Source organism: Panthera pardus, unplaced genomic scaffold, assembly GCF_024362965.1.
Source record: "Panthera pardus isolate Hobbes unplaced genomic scaffold, ASM2436296v1 HiC_scaffold_7, whole genome shotgun sequence".
Lineage (NCBI taxonomy): Eukaryota > Metazoa > Chordata > Mammalia > Carnivora > Felidae > Panthera > Panthera pardus.
Window position 1 is genome coordinate 46933183 of NW_026527002.1, and position 16515 is coordinate 46949697.

General features: G+C 42.9%; 1 protein-coding gene across 4 annotated transcripts in view; it reads left to right on the top strand.

The window, feature by feature from the left end:
* Nucleotides 1-16515, top strand: part of GRHL2 (grainyhead like transcription factor 2) — a 170389-nt gene that overhangs the window by 46894 nt on the left and 106980 nt on the right. For all 4 annotated transcript variants that reach the window (XM_053896592.1, XM_019467969.2, XM_053896591.1 and 1 more), the window contains exons 2-4: nucleotides 3301-3496; nucleotides 10254-10321; nucleotides 15248-15641. In XM_053896592.1, coding sequence (XP_053752567.1) covers nucleotides 3329-3496; nucleotides 10254-10321; nucleotides 15248-15641 — 630 coding nt within the window. In that variant the 5' untranslated portion in view covers nucleotides 3301-3328. The remainder of the gene's footprint in view (nucleotides 1-3300; nucleotides 3497-10253; nucleotides 10322-15247; nucleotides 15642-16515) is intronic.

Sequence of the window (16515 nt, forward strand, 5' to 3'; positions counted from 1 at the left end):
GGCAATCCAGAAGACCCGGGAGGAGGGAGGAGGGAGGAGGGAGGAGGAAGGAGGGATATTAAGAAGGAAGACTGGAAGAAAAATCTCTCCAGTGAATCAGGACACCACTTAGTGTAAACTAAGAGTTGGCTCTTACCCTTCAGCCTGGCACTTCCTGTTAAGTTTTGGAAATTAGCCAGTGTTGTAATTAACACCTTTCTCCTCCCAGCAATGTATGCTTCTCTCAGTCATCAAAGAGAGTAAGATCCAAATCTTTTTCAATGATGAGGTCACTGCGAATAACATGAAGCTCTTCATTCATTCCTGTAGGACTGAGCATTTTAGGTGTTTAAGCATTTAAGTGAGTGTGATGGCTGGACCCTGCTGGACACAGATTAGGTTTCAGAATTTGCTGCTTCGTCCTCTAAGTGGTGGAATCAGCCAGGGTGGTCCCAGCTGAACAACCTTGGAAGAGGTGATGGTGGCATTGCCACATCTGGGCTCATCACCTCCGCACTCTTGATTCTCCCCAGAGACCTCATTTCCTGTAGTGACAGACCCTTAAGTTGTCACCAACATTTCTGTCCCCAAATCCAACCATATCCTATGTAAGTTAGTAATTTTTGCAACACGAAAATGCTATTTTAGTATTAGATTCGAAAGTATAAATTTTTCTAGCGGACTCCAAAATGAATACAAGTGAGCTCCTTTTGTCAGAAAATTCCATTATATTGAATTACCAAAATATTCTTCACTTTAAAAAATATTTCCCATATCTGCCCATTTCAACATTGACCAACACATTCCCTCCCTTCAGGTCTTTGTAGACACTTTAGTTCCTCCTCGATCCTCCGAATAGGTTGGTCTCCTCTGTCATGCACCCTTTCTCGGGCTCATCGCTATTTTAATGCTGGTATTTTCTCTCCTCCACTGGACTGCAAGCTGTGTGGGCAACGGGACGGGGTCTGTTTTGTTTGTCACTGCATCCTCAACGACTGGCATAAGGCCTGGCATCCACTAAGTTCTCAATAAACACTTCCCTCTAATTAATGATTATCTTTAACACTTTTTTTAAAAAAAGTTTATTTATTTATTTTGCAAGAGAAAGAGCGTGCGAGTGGGTGAAGGACAGAGAGGGAGGGAGAGGGAGAGAGAGAATCCCTCTGACAGCGCAGCTCGATCCCACGACCCTGAGATCGTGACGTGAGCCAAAATCAAGAGTCAGGCGCTTAACAGACCAAGCATCCCAGGTGCTCCTATCTTTAACACTTTTAAATTATAATTGACTTTTCCAAAAATTGGTGCACCTAGAAACTTTACAGGAACAATGAACGGTGCACTGATTGTAGTACGCGTTATTTGTATAGCAGTGTGCTGTTTACAAAGCTCTATTTTATCCATTTTTTATCTGCTTCTCACAGTCACATTGTGCGGTAAGTAGGGTGGGCATTGCTGTCTTTATTTAAGGCACGGAAAGCTGAAACTCAGACGGTTTTCTACCTCTGTAAATGGTGGGCAAGGACTCCCTTCCAGCACCCATGCCAGTCCACGCCACCACACTGCCTGATGGTTAGTAAACCCTTCCACCAGGGTTTTTCTCCTTTACTTCTAGATACACCATTTTACCATTTTAATCCACTTCATTTGCAGTTGGGTCAGTATCCCTTCTTTCTTCCCAGCCAGTTGTTTGGCCAAACCACCAAAGTAGAGTTGAAATCAGGGGCCTGGAGACTATCTAGCCTAGAATTCCACTCTGCTAAATGTGGATTTCCCACCCTTACTCCCCGATAGAGCTTACCAATGACAGTGTCATTTTCTGATCTTACACCAGTGCGCGGCACCACGTCAACACAGAAAGGGCCCTCAGCACAGCCTTTGTCGAGAGTGCGCAACGTTTCTCTCTCACAAAGTGAGCTGAAAGACCATCTACCATTGGAAGGTCCTATAGGAGTGTCAGCCAAAAGGTACACCCTCTTTTCGAATTGAGCGACCATAGAGGACCCACGGTGGCTAAATTTCCATCTATTAATCCAGGTGTTGCCCTCACCAGTCTTGTTGCTTGTCCATGTTATGGTATTATGTGTTACAGCTGTTATTGAAATACAATATGTCATCCTTACATTTTGGTTCTGTTTCAATGAGCAAACGACAGAGGGCCAGAAGACAAGTGCCAAAGCCTTTCTGGGCTCCTGTAGCTTGACAACTGGGGTCCTGGCCCAGGGAGCTGCGGAGGACTGTCATGGTATTTGGGTGTTTGAGTCACTGTCACATCCTCTGTAAGAAATTACCGTGTCAGTTACCAAGTTTGGCTTGGTTAGGGTTGATAAATGAGTCCAATCCCTTTCTGTCTCTGTTGAAAATTCTCCAGGGGCACCGAGGTGGCTCAGTCGGTTAAGTGTCCAATTTCGGCTCAGGTCATGATCTCACGGTTCGTGGATTTGAGCCCCACATCACTCTCTGTGCTGACAGCTTAGAGCCTGGAGCCTGCTTTGACTTCTGTGTCTCCCTCTGTCTCTGCCCCTACCTCACTTGCACTCTGTCTCTCTCGCTCTCAAAAATAAACGTTAAAAAAAATTTTTTTTTTTAATTCTCCATATACTCTACTCACTTTCCATGAGGATTTTATAACCTGGAACTTCTATGTCATCGAAATATAGTAGGATCCTGTGGCCACCCAGGGTTCACATGGAGTCTGTGTCATTACTGTTGCTTCGTATGGGTATTACGCAGCGTGTCTACAATATGTCTTATTTACAAAGTAGCTTATACTGCCATTTCAATGAAGAGATGTGGACTGGTGTATAATTTGCAAGCCATTTCATTTTTTTTAATGTTTAAAAAAAAACTTTTTTAATATGAAATTTATTGTCAAATTGGTGCAAACCATTTCAAATGTAGATTCAACCAGATAAAAGTTTTTAGTCATCGTTAACGTATTGATTCCATTTAATGCATTGCACATATCTATTTACAATTAGAACTCAGAGGTTTAAATGAAACCTGCTTCCTCACACAGTCACATGCATTCTAATATTCCTTAATAAAGAGCAATCAAATAAAAATGATTTGGCTCCTAGAATGCCAGAAGATGAAAAGCCCAAGTGCGAAGAGGCTCAACTTAATCCTCATACAACCTTGTAAAGACCATTATTAGTTCTCAGGGGCCTAGGGGCTTTATAAATGCGATGTGGCAGCCGCTTTAGTGTTAACCTGCCCTTCTCCACTCTGGGGGAGTGCAAATTAACCATGTAATGTATGTAAATTTGGTGGAAAAGGGATCATTTCTCTGATAATGAACCTCACATTTCTCTTGCTTTCAAGTACGAAACGACTGGTGGCCTTAGTGCCCATGCCCAGCGACCCTCCGTTCAATACCCGAAGAGCCTACACCAGTGAAGATGAAGCCTGGAAGTCGTATTTGGAGAATCCCCTGACGGCAGCCACCAAGGCGATGATGAGCATTAATGGTGATGAGGACAGTGCTGCTGCCCTGGGTCTGCTGTACGACTACTACAAGGTAGACCCCGCAGCCCTGCCTGCTCCTCTTCAGGTCCCCAGAGAACGCCCCCCCCCCCCCCCCCCCCCCCCCCCCCCCCCCCCCCCCCGGTTGGTGGGAGGAGTGGAGAGAACTTACTAGTTCCGAGGTCACATTGGAACTCACTCAGCCTGTTCTGTTCTCCTTGCCTCCCTGCTTTCCCATCGCTGGAGCAGAACTTCACCACCCACCCACAGGAAGTTTTCAGTTGGGGATAATGACTTCTGTGGCCTCTGTTCACATGCATGTAACTCCTACTTCATACCATATTGCAAATACTTCCTTGCTGCCATTTTCACTTTATGATTTTTGGTCAATAAAAAGATGACAGGGGCGCCTGGCTGGCTCAGTCTGTAGGGCAAGTGACTCGATCTCAGGGTTGTTAGTTCAAGCCCCACGCTGGGCATAGAGATTACTTAAAAAAAAATTGCATTGAGTGCTCTACTGTAATTTAGTCATCACTCAGTTTTTGGGCCTTTAGGTTGCTTTTAGATTTCTCATTTTTTAAAAATAATAGAAACATTTTCTTTTTTTTTTTTTTTTTTTAATTTTTTTTTCAACGTTTTTTATTTTATTTTTGGGACAGAGAGAGACAGAGCATGAACGGGGGAGGGGCAGAGAGAGAGGGAGACACAGAATCGGAAACAGGCTCCAGGCTCCGAGCCATCAGCCCAGAGCCTGACGCGGGGCTCGAACTCACGGACCGCGAGATCGTGACCTGGCTGAAGTCGGACGCTTAACCGACTGCGCCACCCAGGCGCCCCGAAACATTTTCTTTTTAATTTAAGTTCAAGTTAGTTAACATACAGCGTGGTCTTTGCTTCAGTGATTCATCTCTTACATATGACACCCACTGCTCATCCCAGAAAGTGCCCTCCTTAATGCCCATTTGGAGTTTCTAGATTATTGATAATTTTAGTTTTATGAAAGGAATATTCCAATGAGTGCTTTTGCAGCAATTCCAAAACCCACTTTTGTTATAACCCTTGTTTCCATGTGTTTTGATGGGCACTAAATATTTATTTAGAAAAATCCTTGAAACAAAATGAATGTAATTCACTTACCTTACAAAAATACCTGCCGTGTAATACCTTCAAAATAGGACTATTTCAGGAAACGAAACAGGAAACCGTGGTCTGTTTCTTACGAAGGGATGACCAGTTCCCTTAGCGCTGGTGAAGTGTAAAAAATCAACAAGTATTTACCGAATGAGAAGATTTACTGCCAGCTTTGATTGTAAACACCGTTCCTGTGTAGGCTGGGAATTGGCACAAAGGTGACAATGGCTGTGTTTATGTTGCTAGTCGGGCACAGTGAACGCTTTATTTTTGAACAAGAACTGAATCCCCGCCCCTGCCCCCTCCCATCATGAGATCACCCAAGAGGAACAATTTTCCTTTTAGTTAGCTTTAATCTCTTCCTCTTTTCCTCCCTGTTTCTTGCTCTCTGTGTCCTTCCACCTCTCCACTTTTGTACATTGTGTTGTTTCCTTTCTCTGTCCTAAACCAGAGTTCTCATACTCTCCAAAGATCTCCCACCATGAAGAGTGACCCTGATGTAATCACTTGGGTCATTACAGCTTCCTTTTATAACTATATTAAGTTAACATGTTGATAGTTTGGTAAGACATTGAAGAACTATACTAAGAAATGTCTTGAAGTAATATATTCTCATTTTTTACAAATAGATTTTATTCCATCCCGTTGTGGTGGACGTCATTTCAGATAGCTGTATTAGATGGCAATTCCTTTGTATTGATGAAAAGAGAAATATACCTCAAAACCAAATAATTAGTAATTTATAAAAGCAATGTATTTTATTTCCCATAGGTTCAGAGGATAATTATTAGTAAATGTGGTACCTAGTTACCTCTCCTCTTGCATATTCTTAATATTTAAAGGAAAGTTGAAACATTGCTGTCTGTAAATATGTTGAGATGTAGAGTAAGGATTTTACATAAAACTCAATTTGTTGTCAAGTCTATAACTCTACTGAATTAACATTTTTCCTGATTAATTTATTAATTTAGGATATAAACATTTTTTAAATGTTTTTATTTATTTTTGAGAGAGAGAGAGAGAGTGCATGTGCAAGCGGGGGAGGGGTAGAGACAGAGAAGGAGACACAGAATCTGAAGCAGGTTCCAGACTCTGAGCTGTCAGCGCAGAGCCTGGCGCGGGGCTCGAACTCACGAACCACGAGATCATGACCTGAGCTGAAGTCGGACGCTCAACCGACTCAGCGACCCAGGCGCCCCTAGGATATAAAACTTTGAAATAAAATGGTTTCTGAGACTGTGTGGACAAGTAGAGTTACATGGCTCCCTTTATGTCACACAAGCTTGATTGTTTTTGCTTGAAACATTTTAAACGTTGAAGAATTAGTCTTGTTTCCCAAAACTGTGCCCAAGTGGTTATTTTCAGGCCTGAGATCTCTGACATTCACAACTTATATATGCTGGTATTAAAGATTAACAGAGTTAAATCTACTTTGAGGATAGACCTTCTTTCTGTATAAAGTAAAATATTAATGAAAAAAAAGATTCTGTTTTTTGAGTTGTAAGCTGTGGAAAGTTAAATTATTGTAACAATTGCTGCCGTTTTGTCACTTAAGTTTGATAGATTTTTTTTATACTGTTTTGGAAGTGCTAATAGATTCTTTTTGTAAAATACACCATTTTTCCTCATTGCTAAGGTTGGACCACATCACCCCTCAAGGGACAGTAGTGGGCTTTGTCACAGAGAGGAGTGTGTGATACCCAGCAGGCACTCAAGAAATGGTGATCCCTGTCCTTGGAAACTGCAAAGCCATATCTTGGTATAATAGTTCACACATTTCAAAGTCTTTTCCTGTACATTTTTAAACTGTCACCATAGGATCACTGCAGTGAAGCCCATCAGGTTTTATATTTTATACTTCAAGCAACTAAGTGGGATTTATTCAAGGTCAAAAGACAATCCTGTAAATTTCCTAATATCCATTCTATTACACTGTCTGTATTAGTCTGAGGGGCTGCCATAACAGAATTCCACAGACTGTGTAGCTTAAACAACAGAAACTTATTTTCTCAGTTCCGGGGGCTGGAAGTCCAAGATCAAGGGGCTGGCAGGCTTGATTTCCGGTGAGGCCTCTCTTCCTTCCTGACTTGCAGATGGCTGCCTTCTGGCTGTGTCCTCATATGGCCTTTTCTCTCTGTGTATTTCTTTGTGGTCTCTTCTTTTTCTTATAAGGACATCAGTCTTATTGGTCTAGGGCCCCGCTGTTATGGCCTCATTTAACCTTAATTACCTCCTGCAAAGCCTGTCTCCAAATACAGTCACGTTGAGAGTTAGGGCTTCAACACATAAACTTTGAGGGGAAACCATTCATTCAGTTCCTAACACTGTCCACCACTAGAAATTGCCTTTTTTTTTTTTTAAATGTTAATTTTATTTTTGAGAGAGAGAGAGAGAGAGAGAGAGAGAGAGACAGAGTGCGAGCAGGGGAGAGGCAGAGAGAGAGGGAGACACTGATCCGAAGCAGGCTTCATGCTCTGAGCTGTCAGTGCAGAGCCTGCTGTGGGGCTTGAACTCATGAACCATAAGATAATGACCTGAGCAGAAGTCAGATGTGTAACTGACTGAGCCAACTAGGTGCCCCAGAAATTGCCTTTTTTTTGAACCCCATTTAAACATGGGTTCAAATTTTTAAAAATCCATTCAAAGCTTATTAGATGGGATTTATTAAAAATAACCAAATTGCAGGGCACCTGAATGGCTCAGTCGGTTAAGCATCTGGATTCAGCTCAGGTCATGATCTCACGGTTTGTGGGTTCAAGCCCCACATTGGGCTCTGTGCTGACAGCTTAGAGCCTGGAGTCTCTTTCAGATTGTCTCCCTCTCTCTGCCCCTTCCCTGCTCACACACACTCTCTCTCAAAAATAAATAAACATTAAAAAAAATTTAAAAAAATAACCAAATTGCTAGAATTCTCAAAATTTAGGGGCTCAGATATTAGCCTAGTTTTATATCCAGTTCAAGCTACTTATCAATAGCAGCTCCAAAGTCAAGTGTGAACTTTTGATGAATTTCAGGCATGACAGAAAAACATAACAGATTCCATTAGTTAGTTAATTTTAAAAGTGGTTTGACTCACTTTATCTTCATTCTCCCCTGAAGGAGCTGGTGGTTCATATTTATCTGATTCCAGCTCTATGTAAATAGCTTCTTTGGCTAGTTGGTTCCTAACTGTTCTGTTGACTGTAGAGTGCTGGAAACCAGTCTGTTGACTGGCTTGTTGTCCATTTATATAGCCACCTATTTATCCATCCATCTGCATATCCATTTGTCTGTCCATCCATCCATCCATCCATCCATCCAACAAATTTTCACTAGCTGTGACCATCCAACAATGATGATAACTATGGAGGTAGAATGGGTATCCAAAGGCAGAGAGGACTTTGATGGCTCTGCTGAAAGAAGGAGCATTGCATGTTTGAGATACAGTGTGACTATGTACATGGCAGTGATGGGGCCACCCAAAACTGAGGTGGAATGTTTTTTGCAGCCATGTTCTCAAGAGTAATTGGAAGCATTGGAGAATTTTAAGTAAGAATATAGTGGGATTAGACTTGCTTTTTTTTTTTTTTTTTTAAGTTTATTTATTCATTTTGAGAAAGAGAGAGAGAGAGGGAGAGAGAGAATCCCAAGCCGGCTCCACACCCTCAGCACAGAACCTGATGCGGGGCTCGGACTCATGAACCCGTGAGATCATGACCTGAGCCGAAATCAAGAGCCAGACACTCAACCGACTGAGCCACCCAGGTGCCCCTAGACTTGCATTTTAAAGGCCAGTCTGGATCTTCTTAATGGATCCAGAATGGATTTGCTGGGACTGAGTGACGGAGAAGAGAGACCATTTGGCAGGCTGATGCAGCAGCCTAGGGAAGAGATGTTGGAGGCTGAACCAGGAGGCAAGCGTCCAGAGGAAAGTGGGTGGATTTGAGTCACATGGGATTTAGCATAAATGTCTTCAAGACTCCTATTAGAGCATGTCTCAGAATTTCCTTTCTTTTTAAGGCTGAATAATATTCCATTTTATGTATATACCACATTTTGTTTATTCATTCATCTGTAGATGGACATTTGGGTTGTTTCTAGCTTTTGGCTATTGTGAATAATGTTGCTTGAACGTTTATGTTTTTATGTTATCTGTCATCCTCAGTTGATAATAGGAGATATGTTTCATTCGCCTCATTCCTTCTTTTTTTTTCCTAATATTTATTTATTTTTGAAAGAGTGTGAACGAATGGGGGGAGGGCAGAAAAAGAAGGGGACAGAGGATTAGAAGCAGGCTCTGTGCTGATAGCAGACAGCCCTATGCAAGGCTCAAACTCACCCAACCATGAGATCATGACCTAAGCCGAAGTTGGACGCTTGACCAGCTGAGCCACCCAGTTGCCCCTCATTCACCTCATTTCTATCTACAGTGTAGACTGTAGACCCTTGACAATGGCACGTGAACAGAAGACTTAAAATTGGCTTATTTTTATTTAACAAATATTATAAAATATTAGATACTCCAAGTACTTTGAAAAAAATTAACTCATTTAATTTTCCTGAAAAACGCTCTGAGTTATAGTACTGCCATTGAGCGTGGTTTACCGATGGGGAAAGTGAGGCAGAGCTTAGTTACTGATAGAGCTGAGATTCGAACCCAGACAGGTCTGTGTCTTGACTGGTAGCCACCTTGCTATGCTGTCTCCTTCATCCATCTGACTGGCTTGCGTACGTATCCAGGTGAGTGGAAACTGTAAGAATTTCTAGAAGAATCCAGAAGAGGGATGTTTCTCATAAAAGCTCTTTTATGTCAAAATAGTGAGGGCTGCATTTGAGTGCAAAGGTGTTTGGCTAGCACGAAGGTGTGGAGATGTCGCAAAAGAAAACAAAACAAAATATATAAACAAACAAAACATTCATCCAACCAACCCACCAAATCTAAACCCACTATTCATATGTTTGGAAACTATGGCAGAGATATGTGAATGACCCGTGCTGCAGTAGGGTGATTGGATGGTGGTCAGAAATGCAGCCGGCAGGAGTTTCTTTTCTCTAGTAGTACTTTTCAATAACCTTTCAGGTAATGTGCTGGCATTGTGGTTGCAAAGACAACACTAAAAGTGCATTAGAAGAATTTGGAAGCAAAGCTACAAACTCTATGGGGATGGTGGTTAAAGGCTGGCCCAGGTATATTAGATGCTGCTCTCCCATTAGATAGTGTAGCCCCACGTCTGGTTTGCTGCCCTCCGTGTCAGCACCCAAAGTCCCTCATCAGAGTGGCGGGTCAGCCCCTGTTGTTCAACAGGATGCTTGTTAACGCATGATGATGTGGTTTGTGAGTTCTGTCTGCTTCAGCGTCCAGATTCCCCGTCCACACCTGGTGTTCCTTTCCCTTCATTCACTTCCAAGGTGGGGAGGGCTTGGGCGGTGGTCGGAGTCCAGGCAGAATTGCCCCTGTCAGCAGTGCATAGCAGAATCATGATCATTATGGCCTTCTGTTTATCATCACCCCCGTGTGTCTGATGCATTGTCATTGCCACTCCGGGCTACTCGCCTTTAACCATCACCTGCCTGTAGCAAATTTGCCACCTCTTCCCGGAGAACATTCCACCTCATTTCTTTGCTTCTGCTGGTCTCTAGCTCTGCACATAGGTCACAATTGCATCTACGTGAATCTCACTGATGGTTGGTGATATTTCTAGGTTCCTCGAGACAAGAGGCTGCTATCTGTAAGCAAAGCAAGTGACAGCCAGGAAGAGCCGGATAAAAGGTATGGTATTATGTAAAGGGATATGTCTGGCTCCCCAAATAACTCTTTTTCGGTGTTTTTGAAAACCATAGTATTCAGCTATAATTTTTGTTCTTAAGGGAAGATGGGACCAAAAAGTTTAGCCTCTTCTCTCTGTCTTTGAAGAGTCTTGACCAAAACTGGATCTCTCAGTAGGGACCACAAATTGCATCCAAAGGGTCATCAGCAGGCTCTTGATGTACCCCCTTCCTGGAAGCCTGGATATCCCGAGTTAGAGGTGAAATGCTGGCAAGATAGCGTACTGCCGGGGTCAGCTCTTGTGATCGATCCCATGGCTGGGTAATTACGATCAAGCCCTTGAGGGAGTGAGCCCTGTGGAGATTGCTTTTGATGAGGGGGAGAGGAAGGAGACTGGGCTGTTTCTCACTCCAGGAGGCGGTTGGTAGAGAACCAGGCATGGCAGCACATACTGTGAGGGGGCAGGGGCAAGACAGATGTTAGGAGATCATTATATGACCCCCCCTTTTCCTGCGATCCTGAATTAAGAACCGATTGAAACACAAGACACAGACAGATTGAAAAGGAAAAAAAAAATTCAGTTTTCTTTCTGATTAAGCCAACAGAGAATGCCATTTTTGAATCTGCAGCTTGTAACATGTCAATCCTGACTTAGGTATGTCTACTCACCTAGTCTCAGGCAGGACTGCAAGCCTCCCTGAAGGGACAGGCCACTGTGGTATGGCAGGGGTGACTGGACTCCTCTCTGTATGGCCGGGATGAGCCAGACATAAAGAGGGAACCAGAAGGGACTGAACCACCTTACTCAGCTACTTCTCCCAAACTCATTAATCAGATATATCCCTTTCCTGCAGAGGAATAGGGGAGAAACCACAGTGCTTTTCCTTTGGTGTTTCTTCCTAAAAAAAAAAATTTTTTTAACATTTATTTATCTTTTTGGGAGACAGACACACCTCTCACACACACACACACACACACACACTCACTCACACACACACACACACACACACACACACACACACACACACAATCCAAAGCAGGCTCCAGGCTCTGAGCTGTCAGCACAGAGCCTGATGCAGGGCTCAAACTCAAGAACAGTGAGATCATGACCTGAGCCAAAGTCAACTGCCCGACCAACTGAGCCACCCAGGTGCTCCTGGTGATTTTTTCATATGGAAATATGAAGTCAGGAGAAATGAAATCCCCTGCTAGCTCATATATCCAGATCTTACTTGGCCTTGATGGGACCTGCTTATGACACGAACGGCAGCAGGAACCACCCCACCAGCCAGCAGCCCTGGGCTGTGTATCACCTCCAAAGTACACCCTTAGCAAAGGTTAAGGCTGTCTGCATCTGGTGTGCAGTTTTCAAGGAATCTTCTGATGCTGCACGCTGTCTTGGGGACCCTAGTTGGTAGCAGTGATGACAGGGAGAAGGAGCCTGATACTCTTCAGATCTTGTGACTTTTCCTCCCATTAGCCGGTATTTATTAAGCCAAGCAGGTGCAGTCTGCTAAATCGTATACCAGTATTCATAGAAGGGTCAGGGAAAAACATGTCTAAAGTATGTGCTGCGTCTGCATCATAATAGACAGAAGAGACCATTTGTCGTTACAGCATCTTTTAGAACAACATCGTATTTTCATGGTTATTTTGTGATTTCGGTGGAGCAGCTTCAAAATAACTGGCAGTGGGGTACAGACAAAACTACCTTGTGTAGACTAATTATGACCTCGTAGACTTCAGGTCGAATGTAATTTGGAAGGATGTCATTTGATCTGCAGCATATTCAGGAATTAAGGTGCCATGTGCTTGCATGGTGTCATTATAACTGTCTGTATATAGAAGTTGGTACTTGGAAAAATAACTGAAAGTCCGGCATGACCCAGATTTTTTAAAAAGCATATTTAATGTGCCGTTCGTAAGCCTTGCGTTTTTTCCCTCCTATTGCAATATTTGGTTCAACTTTAAATTCTATTGCGGGTGAGCCAGTAGCTCACGATAATTCTTACTTTGCTATAATCAGCCACTTTTTGGATGTCTTTCTAAAGTTCTCTAGCTTCTAAAACTACCACTGTTCTGCAGAGGCAGTTACACATTCTAGGATGACGCTGTGTCTGTTATTTCCTCATCGTGTGGTAATATCGATGGTTCAATTAGGTTTATAGTTGATAATATAGGTTTATTTATATTTATTTACAATATAGGTTTATACGACTCTGTAGTTCGCTTGTGTTGGCTTCTAAGAATGCCCCAAATATTTTGACTTGTGTCTCTTGTTTGGGATTCGTGTGTCTTGCGTGGATTAGAGAATTAACAAATTTAGCTTGAAATGGACTCTAAGCGCAGAGGAGTTGGTTAGCTTTGAATCTGTTGGCGAAGGCAGTAGGTGTGTGCTTATAAAAGTCCAGAAGAGTAGAAACTGGACACTTGCTTTGGTAGCTAATCAGTGTAGACCAACCAGCCCTTGTACATCCAACTCACAGGACGTTATCCACATGTATTATTAGTTAATCCTCCACAAAAGAGTCTGGGGTAAAATTAGTTTGGGAAATTCCGGGTTATAATTAAACAGGCGAAGGAATGCCTGGGAGCCTTTTCTGTGTTCATGATGTTTGTGACCCACCCAGGCTGGGTTTGTTATGGCAGTTTTTGTTTTTGTTTTTTGTTTTTTTTGAATACTGATTTTATCACAGACTCCTGTCTTTGAGGACCATCTGTTAACATTCCATGCAATATTCTAAACAATGGAGTTTTAGGAAATGCTGACATAAACGGGTGGTCTGGGTTTGGCATCATCTAGCTAACTGGACTCAGATTAAACGTAATTTCTAAATTTCACCGTGTCTTATATGCAGATTCACTGTATTGCTCTGACCACGAAAGCAGGTCAAAGCCAGAATGTAGCCTTGCAATTTTATTTTTTTTAAAGAATTACTTTCTGGAATGATTTCTACAGATTTGTGACAGACTCAGAAAAGTTTAGGTATTTTTCTGGTGTCTTTATTCATGTCGGAGCCATTCTTTCCTCAAGCTTCATTCACTTTGAGGTTTTGTCTGAGAAATCAAAGCCAAAAATGCACAGTCCTGCTGGAGAGCTAGGCAAGCTCAGAGGGGCCAGGAGAGGTCAATTCTGGGAAGAAGCAATTTTATTCAAATAGTTCTCTCTCTATGAGAGATGCCAGTTAGCCCACACTAGTGGGCTAACTAATTTAAAGCACACGCACACACTCATACACACACACACGCTAGTTAAAAACAAAACAAAACACAGACATTGGAGATAGGGCTCCATGCAAAATATGTATTTTTTTTTCCCTCCATATCATTCAGAATAATCTATAAATGAGAGGTGCCCCAAATTTTACTGACCACAGGGACTTTGCTAGTAAAATCACCGTGCTATCCACAATACCCTTCCATTGACGAATTTCTCTTTGCTTCTGCTCTCTCCCAGAATTCTGTAGTATAAGTGGAAAGTATTTTATCCTAGCCTGGTGAGAATTAATTTTCCAAATCCTTTCCTTTCTCTTTGTACCAGTCAGGAGGTCTGAGATCTGAGAGAGCTTGTTTTACATAAGCCCAGTGATGCCACTCTCTGAAGCTCCAAAAGTAATTCAGTGCTAAGGGTATCAATGAGCTCGTGTTGTTTCTCCATTTAGTGAAAATATTTTAATGATAAATTCTCATAGCCTTTTGTCTTTCCTGCAAGGAGGTTAGCCCACAGAACAGTGAAATATATTCTTCCCACTGCCCCCCTTCAAGTTCTTGTCCCGCCCCCACCTTAAAAAATTTTTTTTTTAATGTTTATTTAGTTTTGAGAGAGAGAGAGAGACAGAGCATGAGCGGGGGAGGAGCAGAGAGAGAGGGAGACACAGAATCTGAAACAGGCTCCAGGCTCTGAGCCGTCAGCCCAGAGCCCGACACAGGGCTCGAACTCACGGACCGCGAGATCGTGACCTGAGCCGAAGCCAGACGGACGTTCAACTGACTGAGCCACCCAGGTGCCCCTAAAAAAAGCTATTTTATAACTTTTTCTTTTGAAAGTTTTCAAACATATCCAGGGATAAAGAGGACAGTATAATGAACCCCCAAATACCCACCCCATTCTCCAGGCTCAGCAGTGGTAGCTTTTGGTTACACCTGCTCCATGTCTACCTTTTCTCTTTCTCTCTCTCTCTTTTTTTATTGCAGTAGTCTTTGAAATAAGTTCCTGACATCATGTCATTTCATCTCTAGCTGCTTCTCATTTATATCTCTAAATAAAAAGGACGTTTTATTCCATAATCTCAAAATCATTATCGTAACTAAATGAACAATACTTCCTCAATAATCACCTCACTTGAGGTCCATAGTCAATTGCCTCAAAGATCCCATTGTCTCAAAACGCCTCTTTGGCTTTTCAAATCAGGATCCAAACAAGATCTACTCATCCTGTTTGATTGTTATGCCTTTCAAATCTCTTACTCTAGAACAAGCTTCCCACCCTCCTTTCTTTTTTTCATGCCTCTAACTTATTGAAGAAACCAGGTCAGTAAGATGTGTTACATTCTGTTTGTATGATTGTTTCCTTTTGATTTTGTTTAAGTTATTCTTCCATCCTTCTGTATTCCCTGAGAGAAATATAGAGTTAGATCTAAGGCTTGCCTAAATTCAGGGTCAACTTTTTTTTTTTTTTTTTTTTCTTCCCCTTTTCCCAACTGCACTTTATAGGCGGGGTAATTTGCATGGTTCCGGGAACAACTGTCCTACCTCTAGTCATGCGAAGATCCACTGCATTCCCTTGTAAAGTTCACCATCAGCTTTTTCCCTAATGGCATTAACATCCACTGGTTGTTGCTGGCACCCATTATTTTATTAGGAGTCGCAAAGTGGTGATCTTTCTAATTCTGTTATGTTGGGGGGGGTGGGGGGGGTTTAAACATGCAGAAACTGCCTTGGCACCAGTGAAGCCCAGAGTAATCTGACCGGAGGAGAAAACCGAGTGCAGGTCCTAAAGACTGTTCCAGTGAACCTTTCCCTAAATCAAGACCACCTGGAGAACTCGAAACGGGAACACTACAGCACAAACATCTCCGAGAGCCCGGCCATCATCCCGGTGTCCGGAATCACGGTGGTGAAAGCTGAAGATTTCACACCCGTGTTCATGGCCCCGCCCGTGCACTGTCCCCGGGGAGATGGCGAGGAGCAACGTGTGCTTATCTTTGAACAGACCCAGTATGGTGTGCCCTCCATGGCCAGCCATAGCACCTACCTCAAGGATGACCAGCGCAGCACCCCCGACAGCACTTACAGCGAGAGCTTCAAGGACGGGACCGCAGAGGTGAGTCCCTGGCTGTGTCCGCAGCAGCCAGAACCTCAACCCAGAACCCCCAGCTAGTTTTGTTTCTGTTTGCTTTTGGAGTGGGATCAAGTAATTAAAACTGTGAGTTCAGAGTTTTCAAAACGTGTTTGTATCTGTATAACAAGGTTTTAGTGGCGCCTGGGTGGCTTCGTCAGTTAAGCCTCTGACTTGATTTCCGTTCAGATCACGATGTCATGGTGAGATCATGCCCTGAGACAGGCTCTGCTTAAGATTCTCTCTCTCTCTCTCTCTCTCTCTCTCTCTCTCTCTCTCTCCCTCTCCCTCTCTCCCTCTCTCCCTCTCTCCCTCTCTCCCTCTCTCTCTCCCTCTCTCTCCCTCTCTCTCCCTCTCTCTCTCTCCCCCTTCCTCCCTCCCTCTCTCTGCCCCTCCCCTGCTCGTGCGTTCTCTCTTCCTCTCAAAAAAGTTTTTTTTAAAGTTTTCATTTGATTTTTTATTTTGAGAGAGAGAGAGAGGTAGAGAGAGAGAGAGACAGAGAATAAGTGGGAGAGGGGAGCAGAGAGAGAGAATCCTAAGCAGATTCTGCACCATCAAAGCAGAGCTTTGCATGGGACTTGAACTCACAAACTTTGAGATCACAAACTGAGCCATAGTCAGATGTTTAACCTACCAAGCCACCCAGACACATGTATTTTAATAATTTTCTAGACCTCGTCTAGTTTGTAACCTTCCAAAAGGTAGCTAAAGATGTTGCCTGTGCATTTTTTGAAACAGTGTGACTCTTTAAGACCTAGTATGATTGAATACTCAAGAAAGAATTTGTATTATCAGCAATCAAGTGTGTATATGCATGTACATTTTATACTTTACAAGTAGAGACCACATATTCTTTTCA